The 18,940-nt window shown below is 47.5% G+C and overlaps 1 protein-coding gene across 1 annotated transcript; it reads left to right on the top strand.

The window, feature by feature from the left end:
• Positions 1-7,454: 7,454 nt before the first annotated feature.
• Positions 7,455-18,148, top strand: LOC115509953. The gene is made up of 4 exons (XM_030309370.1): positions 7,455-7,781; positions 8,326-9,470; positions 15,627-15,799; positions 17,650-18,148. Exons 2-4 carry the CDS (start codon positions 8,811-8,813, stop codon positions 17,858-17,860), a joined length of 1,044 nt encoding a protein of 347 aa, XP_030165230.1. The 5' UTR covers positions 7,455-7,781; positions 8,326-8,810; the 3' UTR covers positions 17,861-18,148.
• Positions 18,149-18,940: the final 792 nt, after the last annotated feature.

Genomic DNA, 18,940 nt, shown 5'->3' with positions numbered 1-18,940 from the left:
AGGTTTTGGGGGGCACTTATTTCTGCTTCGTATACCTGAGCTTTCTAGATCTGTGGCTTGGTGTCTGCCATTAATTGGGGCAGGAGGTGGGGGGAGGGGTTCAGAGTCATTATGGCCAAACACTCCCTTTGTTCCTTTCTTTCGCCTCTGGTATCCCGACTGCGTGCATGTTACACCTTTCGTAATCGTCCCGCCGTCCTGGGGTATTCCGTTCTGCTTTTTTTCAGTCTTTGTTCTCTTCGCTTTTCAGTCTCCCTACTTTCTGTCGAAATCTCCTGTTCTGTCCTCAGCTGCATCCAGTCTACCCGGAAGCCCAGTCCTCATTTCTGTTACAGTGTTTTTCTCTCTAGCATTTCTTTTGGTCCTTCAGAATTCCCGTCTCTCTGCGCGCAGCGCCTCATCTGTTCCTACATGCTGTCTACTTTATTCATCACAACTCTTAGCATCTTCATTAGCGTGGTTTTATATTCCCGCTCCGATCATCCCAGCATCCCCTGCCATGTCGGAGTCCGGTTCTGATGCTTAATCTGCTTCCTTCAACTGTGTTTTTTGCTTTCAAGTATGTCTTGTACTTTTTTTTCCTTCTTTTTTTTTTTTTTTTTTTTTTTTTTTTTTTTTTGCCGATAGCCTGACATCATGTGATAGGTAGAAGGAGCTGTTATATAATTAGGCCCGCTGACAGCAGTGGTGAGGTGGGAGGGGGCGGGGAGCGTCCTAGAGTCCTGGGATCGGGTCTCAGCCTGCTGGGGAGCCCATGCCTCAGTTCACAGAACTTCACAGCTGCTTCTCAGGTCGTCAGCTCCACGCAGTGGTTGGGACAGGATGGCTAGAGGAGGCTGCAGTTGTGTATGTTCCCTCCCTACATCGGTTCTGATAAAACTCCAGCAGGCCAAGCCCTGATGAACTAGTTTCCCCTGAGGACAGACTTTCTTGGGAGGAACGAAATACTCTGGGGTACTTCAGAGCAGTTACTGTCCCTTCTCCTTCTGGGAGCACAAGGGGACTTCTCTCTGATACTGACCGGGAGTACCTGGTCAAGTTCTCGGAGGTTAAAACCTGCCAAAGTGTCCCTTATGCCTGGAACCCCCAGAGGTGTTGACTCCCGGGTCTGTCCACACCGAACCTCCGGCCATTCACCAGTTCAGGCCCCCCCCCCCACCCCCCGCCCTGGGTGCCGGGCCCTACAAGGGGGACTCTAGAGCAGGTGGTGATTTTCTCTAGTAGCCTGCCTGTCCCTCCAGTGTTGGAGGCCGTGGTTTGCAGCGGCCTCAATTCCCTTGCAGATCTAAGAGGAGCTGCTCATTTTGCACCTTTTCAGCTTTTTTACTTGTTGGTGGTGGCGACTTCTGAACGCCGTGCATGCTGGACCAGAAACGGAAAGTCTGCCTTGACAGTTTTAAGAACCAAAAAAAAAAAAAAAAAAAAGTGATTGACTGAAAATGTCAAGCAAAAAAAGCATTGGGGCGGGGGTGCATTCACTGGGCTCGAAGTGGAAATTGTAGACTTCTGCTGGAAGTCTCAAAGGTGCCTGAAAGAGAAAGTTTTGACTAATGTTCTGGCCACATGTGGGAAAATCGTGTTACTGAAAAGCCCGTGGGCCAGCGAAAGGTGAACTGAATTCTGCGTTTCTCAACACCCGGTCGTGTGTCCAGACCAGTCACTTCACCAGCCTCCTTTTTTTATCTAGAAACTGGGTAGTGGGCATTTACCGGAAGTGGGGATTAGCGGTAACTCCTCTGAAGTACGGAGCAAAAGGCATACTCTGTAGATAATAGAGAAGAAACTAGATAAGTAGAAAATAGATAAGAAAATAGATAAGTAGATAATAGAGAAGAAACGTGAGAGATGGTTATAGAAGTAGATTTTTCTCTTTCCTTAACTGAAAAGAAACTGAAAGGATGTTCACTTAGTCCTCCAAGCACACAGGAAGCTGTTCAAGGTTAACACAATGCAAATGGGGCTGAAGAATACCGCGAGGAAAGCAACTTAGGGCACCAGGGAAAAAGTGATTCATTATTCAAATCTGTCCAAAGATTCTGGGCCCATCTGGCAAAGTGTAAGAGGGTAAGCTCTTCTCCTTGGAGCTTTGTTCTCACTGGGAGGTTTCTCCCTCGGGAGAATCATTTGATAATCTAGCAATTGAGAGATAAGAGAAGTAAGACTTACTAAGAGCAGTCAATGGCTGAGGAACAAGTCTTTTTTTTTTTTTTTTTAAAGTAATCTCTACACCCAATGTGGGGCTTGAACTCACGACCCTGAGATCAAGAGTCACATGCTCAAGAGCCAGCCAGGCACCCCCTCTTTCTTGGGAGGGTAGCAAATCTTAAACAGTTTTTAGATGCACCACTAAAACAAGTCTAACTAAGCACCAGGGGATCCTTTAGTGGCTGGGAGAATATAGAAAGCACAAAGATGCCTCCTCTCCCTTTGAAAATTTCCATCTGCTGTTTCCTTCCCACTTTGAGGGAAGCGATACACTAAAATTAAGCAGTGGCTTCTCACGGTGGTTAGCAACATGCATTTGGAGCCGCTCTGTCCTGGATGGAAAGCCTGGGCTGCCCTCCACTGACCCCCGTGTGACCTGGGATGAATTAACTGACATCCCTGAGCCTCCATCATCTCCCCTTGTTGTTGCAAAAAGGAAACACTGATAATCCCCGAAAAGAATCTAGCTCAGCACCTGCTGAAGTTCAGCGGTCATCATTGCTAGAAAAGAGCTGGTCGGGTACGTTTTCAAGGTCTAAATGCTTCTCCGGACACTGTGACTATGAAAGACTGTTGAGATTAAAGAGACAATTCGTGCCAAGCTGAAAAGGCTGGGAAAATGAAGGAATCGGGATGACCGAGACTATCTTGCCACCCTCCCGTGCTTTTTGCTCTCCTCGAGTCGCTTCTGCATCGGGCCTGGAAGCAGACAGAGATGGAAAGGGACTGGGGAAGAGCCACATAGGAGGGGGAAAGTGTTCCACTTCCAAGAAGGAGTCAGTGGTGTCATACACGAGCGTGTGAGGGGAGACCTGCTGAGTCAACGTCTATGGAGCTCTTATGACACTAGCAGGCACCAACCGAGCCCTGTCCCACACTGTGTCGCTGTCACTAATTCTGTCATCACCCCCACCCCCACGCTCCCAAGGGGTGTAGAACTGCCCTCAAAGGGGTCAAACTGGCTCTTGGGGGAAGGAGGCGCAAAAAAATCTCACTCTTGTTATAAAGCACACGTGGATGTTACGGACAGGTACACAGATATACAGTATAACCGTGAAATGAACATCTCGGGGGGGGGGGGGACACTTAGAAAAAAAAGCTACAAAGTTTCCTTAGGGGAGGTGCAAGTGAAAAACATGTTGAGGAACCCGGCTAGCACTGGTAAACCGGGGTAGGTGGAACCCGGGAGAGGGGTAGGTATCTAATACAAGACGGTGAACATGGAAGGACTCAGAAGATGGGAGGTAGCGGGAGTCGAGACTTTGTGTGTGAGGTAGGCCTGTTAAATAACGCGGAGATTTCCCCTGAAGAAGGAATCTCACCCTGTTTGCTTCTTCCGCTTCCCAGTTTGGGAGGCTGTATTGCATGGGGGGGGGGGGGGAGAGTACAGACCTGATGGGAATTCTGGCTCCGCCGTTCATTTGCCGTGTGGCCTTGGGCAAGCTACTGACCTCGCTGAGCCGCACCTGTCACCTGGGGTGAGTCTGTGTGAGTCCTTGAGGAATAGCAGGGGTTTGGTGACTGTGGGCTCATTTTCATGCCATCCTCCTGGTTGAATAGCAGGGCAGTGGTTGGAATTTTTAGCAAGGGAAATCGATTCCTTTGAGAGGAACTTCTGTGCACTGACATCTCCTTCTTTTTTTTTTTTTATTTTTTTTATTAAAAAAATTTTTTTTTCTACATTTATTTATTTTTGAGAAACAGAGAGAGACAGCATGAGCAGGAGAGGGGCAGAGAGAGACAGAGACACAGAATCAGAATCCGAAGCAGGCTCCAGGCTCCGAGCTGTCAGCACAGAGCCCAACGTGGGGCTCGAACCCACGAACTGTGAGATCATGACCTGAGCCGAAGTCAGACGCTTAAACGACTGAGCCACCCAAGCGCCCCTGACATCTCCTTCTAATGTTAGTCCTCGTCTCTTCTCTCTAGCCTCCTCTTCCAAAGCTCGGGCTCTTAATTTTCTTTTAAAATTTCTGATAATACACATACTAAGGATGCATTCTGTGACCCGTGCCGCACACATTGTTATACTTAATCCTGACAACAGCCCTGTGAAGGCTTGTCCCTGATACTCACCAGCTTTTAAAAGTTTTAGCCTTTCTAACAGGTGTGTGGGGGTATCTTGTAGAAATTGAAGACGTGGGACATCTTCTCATTTGCTCATTTGTTGTGAGTATCTATTCTTGATTTGTGTCTGTTCAAATCTTCCCCATTTAAAACTATTGGGTGGTCCGGGGGTGCCTGGCTGGCTCAGTGCTGGAGCATGTAACCGTTGATCTTGGGGCGGTGAGTTTGAGCCCCATGTTGGGTGTAGACTTGACTTAAAAAAATATTGGGCGGTTTGTTTTCTTACTACTGGATTTTGGAAGTTTTAATGTTTATTTTCGAGACAGAGACAGAGCGCGAGTGGGGAAGGGGAGAGAGAGAGGGAGACGCAGAATCCGAAGCAGGCTCCAGGCTCCGAGCTGTCAGCACAGAGCCCGACGTGGGCCTCGAACCCACAAACCCTGAGGCGTGAAGTCGGACGCTTAACCGAGTGAGCCACCCAAGTACCCCACAGCTAGTGTTTTTTAAATGCCACGAGCCGATCAGAATGCATCTGTGGGCCACTTTCATCCCTCGGGTCCCCATTTGGGTGGGATTTTTAGACTAGAAGGACGCTCGGGGGCTGGGGAACCTTGAAAGCGTGCCTCTCGGGTCTCCCGTGGCAGGGACTGTAATTGACCGAGGGCCCCGGATGCCATGCTCTGAGATCCCTGTTTGTGCCACACCCACATTTCCCTCAGGTTGTTCCTTACCTACGACCGCACGGGACGGGGACACTCAAGCAGGCTCGTTTCCAGGTGACACGGGGCTTTGGCACAGCTTCCTGAGGATGGCACACAGTCTCAGACTTTTCCCACCTACCTTCTCCCTTCCTGTTCTCCTCTGCAGGGTTTAGACCATCATGTGGTCTGCCTTTTCTCCCAGCCCCCTGGGGCTTCCTCCCCGTATTTCCCTCCTATGAGTCCCCCCCCCCCCCCCCCCCCGCCGCCCCGGGAAGTGTCTTGTACGTCTTTTCCCAACGTGGTATCTGTCAGTCTGCTCATCAAAAGAAGCGATCCTTCAGCCAGGTCACGATCTCGCGGTCCGGGAGTTCGAGCCCCGCGTCGGGCTCTGGGCTGATGGCTCAGAGCCTGGAGCCTGTTTCCGATTCTGTGTCTCCCTCTCTCTCTGCCCCTCCCCCGTTCATGCTCTGTCTCTCTCTGTCCCAAAATAAATAAACGTTGAAAAAAAAATTAAAAAAAAAAAAAAAGAAGCGATCCAATACAGAGGAGCGCGTGTTCAGGAATCCACCCCCTCGCCCGCCATGCCTGGCAAGTGATATAAATGAGTAAAGGGGTTCAGGTGAGGACTGAGGTGAACTGAAACCCATACCCTGTTTCATGAGGACAGCTTCTGGCTAGTTCTGACTGTGGCCAAGTTGGAATGTGAGCCCAGGGTGGAACATCGTTAGATTTTTTTTTTTTCTCTTAACGTTTACTTATTTTTGAGACAGAGAGAGAGACAGGGCATGAACGGGGGAGGGTCAGAGAGAGAGGGAGACGCAGAATCCGAAGCAGGTTCCAGGCTCCCAGCTGTCAGCACTGAGCCCGACGCAGGGCTCGAACTCACGGACTGCGAGATCATGACCTGAACCGAAGTCAGCCGCTTAACCGACGGAGCCCCCCAGGAGCCCCAGGATGTCATTAGATATTTAACGAACAAAACTGCAGAAAAGTTACAGTCCCTAAGTCCACGCTCTGGTTTGGCAGCAGAAGAAATCAAGGTAAGAGAAGGGCCTTTCCTAACAGCACCTGTGTATTGGGTGGCAGAAGACGGCCAGAATCCGGACAGACCACACCCTCATCCGGCTCATTCCTTTCTTCCTCTCTATTCATTATTGACTGACACAGTGGGTCTGTATTAGTTTATTAGTTATCTGTTACTGTGTAACGAATTATCCACACGCACAAAGATACAGCAACTCGTAACAGGACACTCAGTTTCTGTGGGTCAGAATCTGCTCAGCTGGGTCTCTTGCAAGTCTGCATTCAAGGTGTGAGTCCAGGCTGGGGTCTCATCTGAAGGCTCAGCTGGTGCGTCCAAGCTCATGTGGCTCTTGGTACGATTTGGTTCCTCAAGAGTTCTTGCATTGAGAATTTCAGGTCTTTCCTTGCTGTTGGCCAAAGGCCAAGGGCATTTCCTTACCCGTAGGCTTTCCAACATGGCAACTTGCTTCATCGGAGTAAGCGAGCTGAGAAGGCAGTAGAGAGAGCCTGCCGGCAAGATGGAGGTCGCAGTCCTTTGCGACCCAACCATGGAAGTGACGTCCCGTCGTCTTTGAGTATTTTAGTATTCCTCTAAATCAGGAACCTGCTTTTGAGGGGAGAGGTCGGGGATCTATCTTAAAACAGAACAAGTACTGGTGTGACCGGAGAAAAAGACTGAGAAGGGACACCCAGGTCGATGAGGACAAGAGAGAACGAAGTGGCAGGGGTAGGGTGAGGGGGGCAAGAGGAGGCTGCAAGCCAGGGCAGCGAGACCCTCCTGTTCCTCCCCCCACCCCCCACCGCCCTGACTGTGCTCTCTTTGCGTTTGTAGTGTTGCCACGGGTAAGGAAGACCGGCACATTGCTTTTGCCACAATTCGGGACATTGCTTTCGCGGGGATTATTCGCTCTCTGGACGACTCCGTTTCTTCTTCCAGCACGAAGAATGTACATAATTGTTGCGGAGACATACCCAGCTCAACACAAAGAGGCGCTCGCTTCCCCGTATACGAAGCGTGGAACGGTAACCAAGATGCTAACCGTTAACATTTTTTGAGGACCGGCTGCACCACCTGCCTGGAGTCCAGTGGCTCTGCCCCCCTGAGTCCTCAGAACCACTGCGAGGCCGGTGTTAGTATGACATTCATTTTACAGCAGAAGAAAAAGGCTCCGAGAGACGGAGAGATTCACCTAACGTCACAGCCAGGTGGGGCAGGAGCAGGAACCGACCTGTGTTTATTCCACTCCGATCCTCCACCAGAACATTTGCCAAACTTTAGTCTTTTCTTTTTTTTTTTTTAATGTTTTTATTCATTTTTGAGAGAGCACGAGCAGGGGAGGGGGAGAGAGAGAGAGAGAGAGAGAGAGAGAGAGAGAGAGACAGAATCGGAAGCAGGCTCCAGGCTCCGAGCCATCAGCACAGAGCCCCACGCGGGGCTCGAACTCACGGATCGTGAGATCGTGACCTGAGCCGAAGTCGGACGCCCAACCGACGGAGCCACCCAGGCGCCCCCCGAATTTTATTCCTTCCTGTAGAGACTGTCATAGTTGCTGCCATATCCAGGATCACTTATCCTACCATCACATGTGGACACAGTTTGCTACTCCCTCTCTAGTCCAGCTCCGGACTGGCAGACCAGAGTTCCGTCCTAAGCCTAAGCGCGAGCTGAATCACCCTGCCCAAGCTACTGAACCTCTCTGAGCTGTGAAATGGGGTGCACGGGCTCAGCTTGCTGGGTGACAGAGGGACTAGGTGAGACCGCGGAACCAAATCATGAGGCCCACGGTAAGTGCCCCGTAAATATAAGGCTGCAGGGACCCTCAAGGAATGGGGTCTATCTGTTTCAACTCCTCTCAAAGATGTATTCAAGGTTAGCACGTTTCCAGCAACATCATCAACATTAAGGAATTCCTTAGTCCTTTTCACCACCTCCCCCAAATTTGCAATTAAGTCTTTGTTAAAATTGGAATGTAGATGTAATGTCCCGTGGTTTGAGGCCATATCAAATAGCTTGTTACGCTGTTTGGATACAATCAGGGAAACCAGACAAATACGTTTTCTATCCTGTTTTCTGTTTTGCTTCGTTTTCTTCTTCTTACTTTTGGAAACATGAGGACAACATAGCATCATGATTAAGATACAGATCTGGGGGTCCAGAAGATGCGATTTTGATTTCCGATTTGCTCCATTCATTGGCTTTGTGACCTTGGCTCTCTCCTCCGACTTCATTAAGTCGATCGGGAACGCTCTTAGCCATAAGTAGCAACTGCCGACGATAACCCAACAGAGACCTCAACGAACAGGTTATTTTTTTTCTCTCCCTTAAAAGGCAGGCAGTTACTATTCTGTTTCGATGGTGTAAGAATGTCAGAGCTCAGCTGCTCCCTCGGCCCTTCCTGACATTCGCAGGATGGATAACTCGCAGCCCTCTCCAGACAGCGCGTCCTTCCGAAGACAGCGGATCTGCCCAGCGATCTCCTGCCTGTGCGTCGCTGGTCTGAATTGTGTCACGTTGCCAAGTTGCAAGGGAGCCTGGGGAGGGCTGCAGGGTGGGTGTGGGTGAGACGAAGGGGGCAATCGTGAGGATTCGATGAGATAATGCATATTATCTGGGACAGGGAAACTTGACTTCAGGGTCCTGCGGTGAGTAGGCATCAGACACAGGACAAAAACTTTCTTCTTCCAGACTGGAAGCTCCATGATGGGGGGGGGGGGCTGTTATGTCTTTCCCACTTATTATTCTAGCTTGATGCCTGGAACATAGATAACATATGGTACTGCTCGGTAAATATCTGATAAGCGAATGAACAGTTAATGATAATTTGCTACATTTCTTTGGCTTCCTGTTCTTCATCACTTTCTCAAAAACACATTTATTCCACTCCTATTAAACAAACGTCAGAAGGTGAGAGTCCTAAAGCCAAGACTTGTGTCAGCGTATTCTTTATCGCTCGCTGGGTAACGGGTTGCCCCCCAACTGTGGCAACTTCACATCACAAGCATCTCTCATCGCACGCGGTTTCTAGGGTCAGGAATCCCCGAGAGCAGTTTGAACGGATGGCTCTCGCCCACGGCCTCTCACGAGCGGTCAAGACGTTGGCTGAAGCTGCCAGCGTCCCGAAGGCTCGACTGGGTAAAGTTGGAGGATCTCTTTCGAAGATCGCACCCTCGCATGGCGGTTGGCTGGAAGGCTCCGCTCCTTTCCATGTGCTGCTGGAGTGTTCTGATGACATGGCCACCGGCTTCCAGAAGGAAGGAGCGTGGGGGAAATGGCAGTATTTCCCGACCGGTCTTCAGCGTCACCCAGCATCACCACTTGCACAATATGCCACTCGCCAGAAACAAGTTGTCAGGTCCAGCCTACATTCCAAGGGAAAGCAAATGCCTTGTGCCTTTTGGAGCAGGAGCGCGTCAGTGAATCTGCGGACACATCGTCTGTTCTGTTCTAGCATCGAGCTGTGCTTGGCTCACACGGTAGGTGTTTAATCAGGGCTGCTTCCACCTTTGCTAGCCTGGAAGTTTGGAAGCTTTCCTTGATAAAAAGAATACAGGGGCGCCTGGGTGCTCAGTCGGTTGAGCGTCCGACTTTGGCTCAGGTCACGATCTCGCGGTCCGTGAGTTCGAGCCCCGCGTCGGGCTCTGTGCTGACAACTCAGAGCCTGGAGCCTGTTTCAGATTCTGTGTCTCCCTCTCTCTCTGACCTTCCCCCATTCGTGCTCTGTCTCTCTCTGTCTCAAAAAGGAATAAACGTTAAAAAAAAAAAAAGAATACAAAATTAGTTATAAAAGTTAACACTTACGGGGCGCCTATGTGGCTCAGTTGGTTAAGCATCCCGGTTCGGCTCTCATGGTTCATGAATTCGAGCCCTGCGTCCAGCTCTCTGATGTCAGCATGGAGCCTGCTTGGGCATCTCCCTCTCTCTCTCTCTCTCTCTCTCTGCCCCTACCCCACTGGTTTTCTCTCTCTCTCTCTCTCAATAAATAAACTTAAAAAAATAATAAAAGTTACTCTTTAATTTGAATGAAAGAAGAAAATACTACTACAGATTGCAATTTTTTTTGGCTGAAAAAATATTTTTATTATTGTCAATGTGGAAAGTTTCTTTCGGCTTCACTATGCATCACTGGTTAGGTGATGTAAATTTTTAGGATGATTATTGTCAAATATGGGGAAACGTTTGTCAATTTTCTTTCACATAGGACCTCTCAAAGACTTCAGGGCAATTCAAGTTTTCTTGGGCAGTGATGAATCCTAAATACTCCTTCAATGATGATACCCACTACCCGGTTTGTGTTTAAAACCGGGTCTAAACCCGGGTCTAAACTGTGTCTAAAGTTTAGAAACATGCATTTTACATTACTTCTGTCAGTGTGGCATTTTAGCAAGAACGTGATCTTCTTGTTTTTTTTTTCTGGGTGATGGTATCATTTACTCCTCTATGTTAATTAGATGATTGTAACGGTCAATTTTTTGTGTCAACTTGACTGGATCCTGGCGTACCCAGATATTTGGTTAAACTTTATTTCTGGGTGTGTCGGGGAGGCTCTTTCCAGATGAAATTAGCATCTGAATGCTGAGACCCAGTAAAACACTTTGCCCTCCCCAGTGTGGTTGGCATCGTCTATTCTTCTAATCCGTGGAAGGCCTGCATGGAACAAAAAGGCAGAGGAAGGCAGAATTTGGCTCTTCCCGTCTGATGGCATGACTGGGACATCAATCTTTTCCTGCCCCCAGTGCTTCTGGGGCTCAGGCCTTTGAGCTCAGGCTCAATGACCCAGCTCTCCTAGATGCCCAGCCTGCAAATGGCAAATTGTGAGACAATCTAACTCTCCCTACACGTATATATTCTGTTTCTGTTTTTGCTGGAGAATCTTAACACAGTGATTAAAAAAACCAATAGCTTGGGGCACTTGGATGGCTCCGTTGGTTAAGCATCTGACTTTGGCTCAGGTCATACCTCGGTTCAAGGGTTCGAGCCCCACGTCAGGCTCAGTGCTGAAATTCGGAGCCTGGAGCCTGCTTCGGATACTGTGTCTGCCTCTCTCTCTGCCCATCTCCCACTTGTGTGTGCTGTCTCTGTCCCTCTGTCTCTCTCTCTCTAAAATAACTAAATAAACCTAACAAAAGACCCCAATAGCTTGTCATTACTTTCAGTCAAAATTATCTCTTGTTCTTACCGGTATGACCTATATTCTATTTTGACAGAGAACTCACCAGAGTTCCAAGGTCGAGATACATCAAATATCATAATATTTCCATAGTATTCCAAAATTATTCCAACCCGATATGTTGGAAATGCACTAAATATGAAAATCCTATGTGTCTTCACGCCCATGCTTACTATTTGTAGAACTGTCCCAGTAAGATTCCAATTTCGATGCCCGCATATACAGTTTTAGTGGAATGGAGCACACACATTTGTTTATGGTGTATGGTTTTTTGCACTATAATGTCATAGTTGAATCATTGCGACAGAGACCCCAAGGCCTAAAACGCCTAAAATATTTACTATTAGGTGCTTTACAAAAAAAAGGTGTTGACTAACCCCTGTCCTATGGCAAATGAGTAAGAGACATACTTACCCTTTCAGCTTCACTGAAGTAGTGGGCACTTTTCAGTCCCTCAGACGCACCAAACTGGGTGCTGCCTCAGGACAACCTCCCTGCTGTTGTTTGTCCCCAGAACATTCTTCTCTCTCCCAGCCATTTTTTTGTGTGTGATCATTTTCATCTCTCAGACAACTTCACCTAACTAGAGAAGCCCTCTCTGGTCTCCTGTCTAAAACAGGTCCTCTCTGTTGTTCTTTTTTTAAAATTAAAAAAAAATTTTTTTTTTTATTAAAAAAAATTTTTTTTTCAACGTTTATTTATTTTTGGGACAGAGAGAGACACAGCATGAATGGGGGAGGGGCAGAGAGAGAGGGAGACACAGAATTGGAAACAGGCTCCAGGCTCTGAGCCATCAGCCCAGAGCCCGACGCGGGGCTCGAACCCACGGACCGCGAGATCGTGACCTGGCTGAAGTCGGACGCTTAACCGACTGCGCCACCCAGGCGCCCCCCTCTCTGTTGTTCTTAACCAGACTTCCCCGTTTTGTGTGTGTGTGTGTTTTTTGTTGTTGTTTTTGTTTTTTTCCATCCCGGTCCTGCCGTGGTTTGTAAAGATTGGTTTGTCTTCTTATTAAGTCCCCTGTCAACAAAAACCAGATATGTCTTACCATGGGGGGTAGGTGGGTGGGCTCTGAAATCAGAAAGCCTGGGTTTGAACCCCAGCTCTGTCACTTACAAGTCATGGAGCTTGGATAAGTCGTTATTCTCTTGGTCCCTCCCTTTTCTTATCTGTCAGTTGGAGATAATCAACAGTGACTACAACATTAAATTTTGAGGGTCAAAGAAGCTGATGTAGGCAAAGCACTAGGAACCGTGCTTGGCCTAGGGTAAGCACTTGACTCAACACTGTAACTACAAGGTGTCGTACAAAAGAACCCACGAGCATCTCTTTAATGAGTGAACCATTTTTCTGGATAAAGTCTTTGTGGATGAAGGCTTTATCTAGTGCTGGATAAATAAATGAGTACCTTAGACCTCTTTTATTCTTTAACCATATGCCGCTTCATTGAAGCCTTATGGCCATCAAATTTCATTTAGTGCCTGAAAGGCTATAATTGACTTTGATTTACATAACAAAGTCAAAGCAGGAAGACAAGTTTTTGAAGGATCTTTTAAAATTACATATGCTTCCCCCACCCCCGCCCCCTGCAATTTAGTAACTGTACTGGTCTGGCCGTGGCCGGATTAACACCTAGAAGTACTACGGGGCCTACATCAGTCAACTATTGCCATAATGATGCCATGTAACAAATCATCCCCCAGCTCATTGGCTTAAAACAGGAATTATTTAATCTCACACAAACATCTGCAAGTTGGTAGGTGTTCAGATGATTGAGACTGCTCTAGGCTGGGCTCGCAGTAGTGGGGCACATGCAGTCTGCTCCGGGCGTGTGCATCCTCCTTGGATACACGGGCATATACACCCCTCGTGGCGATGTTGGAAATGTGAATGAGCATGAGCTGCAATGCAAACACACCTCAAGGCCTGCCGGACTCACGCTCGCTAACGGCCTATTAGCCAACAAAGTCACACGGCCGAGTCCAATGTCAGTGGTGCAGGGAAGTGTATTCCACCCAAAGCAGGAGTCGGGGAGGCTCATTTTCTGAATAATAATCTCCACTGTCTCAGGACCCGTACCCAAATGGAAGTTAAAATAAATCGAACGCGCATAAAAAATCAAGTTGCGCTTTTCAAAGAGGTAAAAGCATGTGTGTGCTGAAATTAAAAATGACTTTTCTGAATTGTCTGGTTGTCTCCGATGGCGGGCAAGGCGGGGTTGTGATGGGGTCTCTGCTTTCTATTTGTAGAACTGTCCCAACGAAATTCCAATTTCAATGCCCGCATGTACGGTTTTATTGGAATGCAGCCACACACATTTGTTTATGGTGTATGTTTTTTTGCACTATAACGTCATAGTTGAATAATTGCGACAGAGACCCCAAGGCCTGTAACGCCTAACATATTTACTAAATATTTTACTAAATAAATAAAATAAAATAAATATTTTACTAAATATTTACCAAAATATTTACAAAAAAAGGTGTTGACTAACCCCTGTCCTATGGCAAATGAGTAAGAGACATACTTACCCTTTCAGCTTCACTAAAGCAGTGGGCACTTTTCAGTCCCTCAGACGCACCAAACTGGGTGTTGCCTCAGGACAACCTCCCTGCAGTTCTTTGTGCCCAGAACATTCTGCTCTCTCTCAGCCATGCTTTCTGGACTTTTAAGTGAGGGTCTCGTCTGCACACTGGGCAATCCAGCATTGATGACAAGTCCTCCTCGTATCCTAGCGCCTGGCACACAGTAGGGATTTGATAGAATTTGTTGAAGGCAGTTGAATTCTGTAAATAAATAGCGATCGCCTCAATACAGGATAGGTCTGTTGGCTTTATATAGAGATTCAGGTACGTTGTAAGTCTTACATGTTTCTACATCAAAGCTTCAAGAACAGTGACGGTGCCCACAGTGTCTAACGATGACCCACATACCTTGGAGGTGTCCAAGCAGAATGCTGCCTCTGATTTTCTGTTTGTCTCTCTGCTTTCTGTTTGTCTCTCTGTCTCCCCTGAGATGCAAATGAAATGATGTTCTCATCTGATGTTGCCCAAGGGAAAATGCATGCCTAGAAAATAATCAGCAGAGAGGAGAATGTAGACAAGTAAATAAACAGTTGAAAGAATAAAAGATAAAACGCGAATTAAAGCTTCAGAACCTCACATTTCCTTTCATCCCCTGTTTATTCAATAATTACACAGTCAATTACAACTTGCATAAATGATTTCATATACCTATTAGTCTATAAATATCTACAGTGTATATGTGTTTATAGATAAAGAGGGAGGAGACGATCATGGTTGGGCAAACATGTTCTGACATAAGAGTAACTTTGCAAATACTATTAAGTTCAGATTCTGCCAATGCCAGTTTTTCCTGACCCAGGAGAATTCACACGGTGTGATGAATTTCAATCATCACAACTTCCTTTAGTGGAGAGCCTTACGGGAGCCACAGGTTGGGTTACTCTCTCCCTCTTTCTGCGTATATATTTTTTCTAGCCTATATAAGAGCACTGCCATGGTAAAACGAATTCCCATTGACTGCCCACCCCTGTACACAGAGGGTCGCGGGAGGACCATCAGATGTCATATTGATATCCATGGGGCTGTCGTATCTTCTTTATTCCCCAGAACGTGCCATCTGGGAAGCCACTTCAGGGCCACTTGGCAAATATTTGCTATGTATCTCTATTCTGTGTTCCCTCAGTTATTTAGTGCAAAGCTTCTTTTATTAGCTAACTAGAATAGGGGTGGTAGGCATGTCTAAATTATGAACTGCCTCTGGTTTGAAAATACTCCCCTCTCGGAGCCATCAGTGAAAGCTAGAGATGAAATCGTACATACAAGCTGGTGATAAAGCTTCAAATAGCCTCCGCTAAGAGAAGGGATTAATTATGTGTGATTTTTCAAGTAGTATCTGTAGATTCAACAGATAAGGTGTCTCCTTTCTGTCTGATGCCTGCCGTGGACTGGCACCTTTATTGAATCATGACTGTTAGCTTTCCTTGGCCCTGAATTAGGGCACCAGAAGCCTCATTCAGATTTAGCCATTGTCCATGCAAAGCTCATTATTGCTCTCCTGGTTGAAATCTAAATCTAAAGGGAAGAACAACAATTAGAAAGCTGTGTGACGTTAAGGGACCAATTGGGTTGGAAAGGCTCAAACACACACACACACACACACACACACACACACACACACAAAACCCAGCCTTAAAAGAAACTTCTAGGAAATTTCTGCTTTTTTGAAAAAATGAGTTTAGGAGGATCTTTGCTTAAAACAACAACAACAACAACAACAACAAAAATCAAACCCATGAGGGTTTCTGCCTTGCTAGTTACGAGCAATCTTTCAAAGGCATCCAAAAAGAAAAAACCAGCTCTGCTTTCTGAATTGCTGGTTGGAGAACAAAAGAAGCAAGGGAAAGTTTGACTTGACTTCCTCTGCAATTTGTTTGTAGCATCCGAGCAGAAAGAATCTCAAGGCTGGCCACTTCCTGAATGAAGACACCGAGAACGCCTGCGTGTCGAATTCACTGAAAAGTGCAGCGGTCGGCAGAAACCCGGGGCCCCGACTGGAGGAGCCCAGAGGGCAAAGTGAGAGCATTTCTCAAGTCAGCTACATCCTGACGAGGTAACTGCGAAGTCCTGACTCAGTGTCACTAAACCCTCCCCACCCCCGTCCTGAGATGAGGGGGGGGTGCGGTGGAGGCTGGTGACTGCTGGGTGGGTTTCCCCAGGACGAGGTGCCCATCTATCCGTCTCAAAGGCCGCAATGGAACAGCACTGAGATGACAAATATTGACTTGAAAAGAATGCCCAAGTCAGACATAACTGAAGCGGTGATGTTCTGTTTACTTCTCTCAGCAATAGCTGGCAGAAACAGTCAAACCAGTTAGACAACTTTTTTTATTTATTTTTTTGGTCAGGTATGTACTGACTCACTGGCAGGAAACTTCAGAGATTTCAGGACAGAGGTTCTCTCTCTCTCTCTAGGTTCTGCTGGGCAGAATGCCTGTGATCCCCTTGCAAAAGAGACTCCAGGCTGGCTGAGCTCATTTGATTATGGCTGTTAGTTTCCTGCCACTTGCCTTTGTAGGCTGGAGCGAGGCCCAAGGATTCAGGCAGAAAACGTCAGACGGGGCTCCTCGTGAAATCTCCCCTGTGTGGTTCTCCAGCCTGCCCCTGCAGAACTTTATATTCGGGGGAGGTCTGCCCGAGCTGGCCTGCTCCCGAGAAATGTGAAGTCGGCGGGTAAAAAGCTAAGAAAGAGAAAAATACGGTCAGGCGGTGTGGGCTTTTGGCTCAGTACCCTCACTGGAGACAGACTTTGTCGGCCTTTGGAGCCATGGAGGGGATTGCAAAACACAGAGAGAACCCGGCGATGGCTCAGACACAGAAGGGAGAGGACGGGTTGAACAGATAGAGCGGGGTTCCTTTCCTCCGAGGGGTGGATCTGTCCCACGCGAGAAGGGCAGTTCCTGGGGAATTACGGTGGTGAGAAAATGCCCCGCGTTAAGGCCGGAGGCCGTGTGAATGATAGATCCTGCACTTTCAAACCTCACCGTTTCTTACGGGGGAGTTTTCCTTCCAGTGTGGAGGGCAGGTCTCAAATCAATTCTCCTGTCTAATTCCTGCTTCCTGCCAAGCTGCCCTTGTTGGTGTTTTCCAGAAAAAAACCCGGGTCATCATTACAGAGTTTCCAAAACCCCCGTGTTCAATTAGCCTGCTTTTGAATCCCTTCTGACGGTTGGTTAAATATGGGTCCAAAGTGCTTTTTGTAAGTGGAACTGATCTCGGGGTGAGAAACCTTAATCTTCTGAGTCTTAAGAAACTGCAAAATAATGTTTTAATGGCACCATTACTAGAAGGCTCGAAGACTGTGTTCTTCCAGTCTGTTCTGCTTAATTCTATTTTGTACACATATGAACATTTCAAAGTACAAAGGGCTATTATATTAAAAGGACACTTGGATATTCTTTATGAAGTTTCCCTTGTACTTTTATAGAATGTTTACAAGGTTAATAAGTATGCTTTTTCATCACTGAGCATTATAAACGGCTCCAGTATTGCTCCCACGTTTATTTGAGAGTCATTGAAAGTGCCTGAATGGGGCTTGATGTCCTTTGTTTCCCTTTGATTTGGAAACAAAAGACCCGAGAAAAAAGTTTACTTTGCTGCTGAATGCCATATGCAGATCAACTGTGTTGGCCCTTGAATGAAACCAAGGATCTGAAGACAGAGCAGAAAACGCTCTGGTAGTTACGGCACATGTTTGAATGTGCCTCCGGTTTTGTCCCCTCGTGCTTGTCCCCTAACGTGGGGTTCAGCCGCACGCCCAGGTCTCTGGGGATGGATAATCGAGAGTAATCAGCATCAACTAAGACAAAAGTTGCTGCGTGTTTCTTGGGTGGGAAATACCGCGTGGGCATCATAAGGCAACAGTGTCCTCCACTCACGGTCTCCCTTCTTCATCTTTCCCAGTTGCTCGAGACCCGAGGCTCTTAGCTTCGGCACCGTTGATGAAACTGGGGGCAGCATTGTTCTTCGTGTGTCGGGGGTGGGGAGTGGGGGGCCGTCCTGGGCAGTGCACCCCCAGCCTCCACCTGCTACATGCCAGGAGCACAGTGTGGCGAGCCAAAAAGCATCTCCCAGCGCTGCCAAGCCTCTCCTGGTCTGGATCACCTCTGGTTGAGAGCCAGTGTTCTAGAACAACCCACCCACAGAAGCCCTGTTTGGAGAAAGAGGAGAAGGTGAACCTCACACTCAGACGGTCGTAGTGACGATGACTGATGACAGAGCTGGCACTGAAACCCCTCGCGAGAAAAGGAAAGAGAACATGACATCAGAGGACGCAGAGAAAACTTAATCGCCAGCCCCTCATCCGACAGGTGAGTCCCGCAGTGGGAAGAGCATGCCAAGGTGCTCGGTCAGAAGAGGCTTGTCGTCAGCAGCACCAACGGCATTATTATGTTTTGTTATTTTCTTTTTTTTTTTTTTTTTCAACGTTTATTTATTTTTGGGACAGAGAGAGATAGAGCATGAACGGGGGAGGGGCAGAGAGAGAGGGAGACACAGAATCAGAAACAGGCTCCAGGCTCTGAGCCATCAGCCCAGAGCCCGACGCGGGGCTCGAACTCCCGGACCGCGAGATCGTGACCTGGCTGAAGTCAGACGCTTAACCGACTGCGCCACCCAGGCGCCCCTGTTATTTTCTTTAAGTAGCACATGGTTTCACTCGCCTGTCCCAGCCCCCCTCCTACTTAGAGTCGGTTGAAAACAACACGTCTCAGAATCCTTGTCGAAATGGCCTGGGAGTGATAGTTGCTAAGTTAATTTCAGTGCCTAAAAACGGACATGTACCGCAGTAATAAAACACACACGGGTTTCATGAGATGCTGTTAGGACAATAGAAAGAAAATGTATTATGGCAACTGTGGATGAATATGGCCATACGAAGTTTAAAAAATATATTGAAATATAAAGATATGTTAAAAAAAAGATCCGCGGTAAAACCTGGGAACGCGAGTAACGTGTTCTGCAAGCGTTCCGCAAGGCGAGCAAACATTTCTAATAAATTTTCGCTTGATAACCAAGAGATGTCTTGCGATACAAGTCGTACGTGATGTGGGCCGTCACACGATCACAACCGAGCCAATAGTTTTTGAAATTCGCTTTGATGTACAGGTGCTTTGGATTACAAGCATGTTTCCAGAACGAATTAAGCTCGCAAACCAAGGTTTTATTGTATTTCTGGTTCCCTGGTATGTATAGT

Source organism: Lynx canadensis, chromosome A3 (genome assembly GCF_007474595.2).
Source record: "Lynx canadensis isolate LIC74 chromosome A3, mLynCan4.pri.v2, whole genome shotgun sequence".
Lineage (NCBI taxonomy): Eukaryota > Metazoa > Chordata > Mammalia > Carnivora > Felidae > Lynx > Lynx canadensis.
The sequence above is the reverse complement of the archived record's forward strand: the minus strand, read 5'-3'. Positions and strand labels throughout refer to the sequence as shown.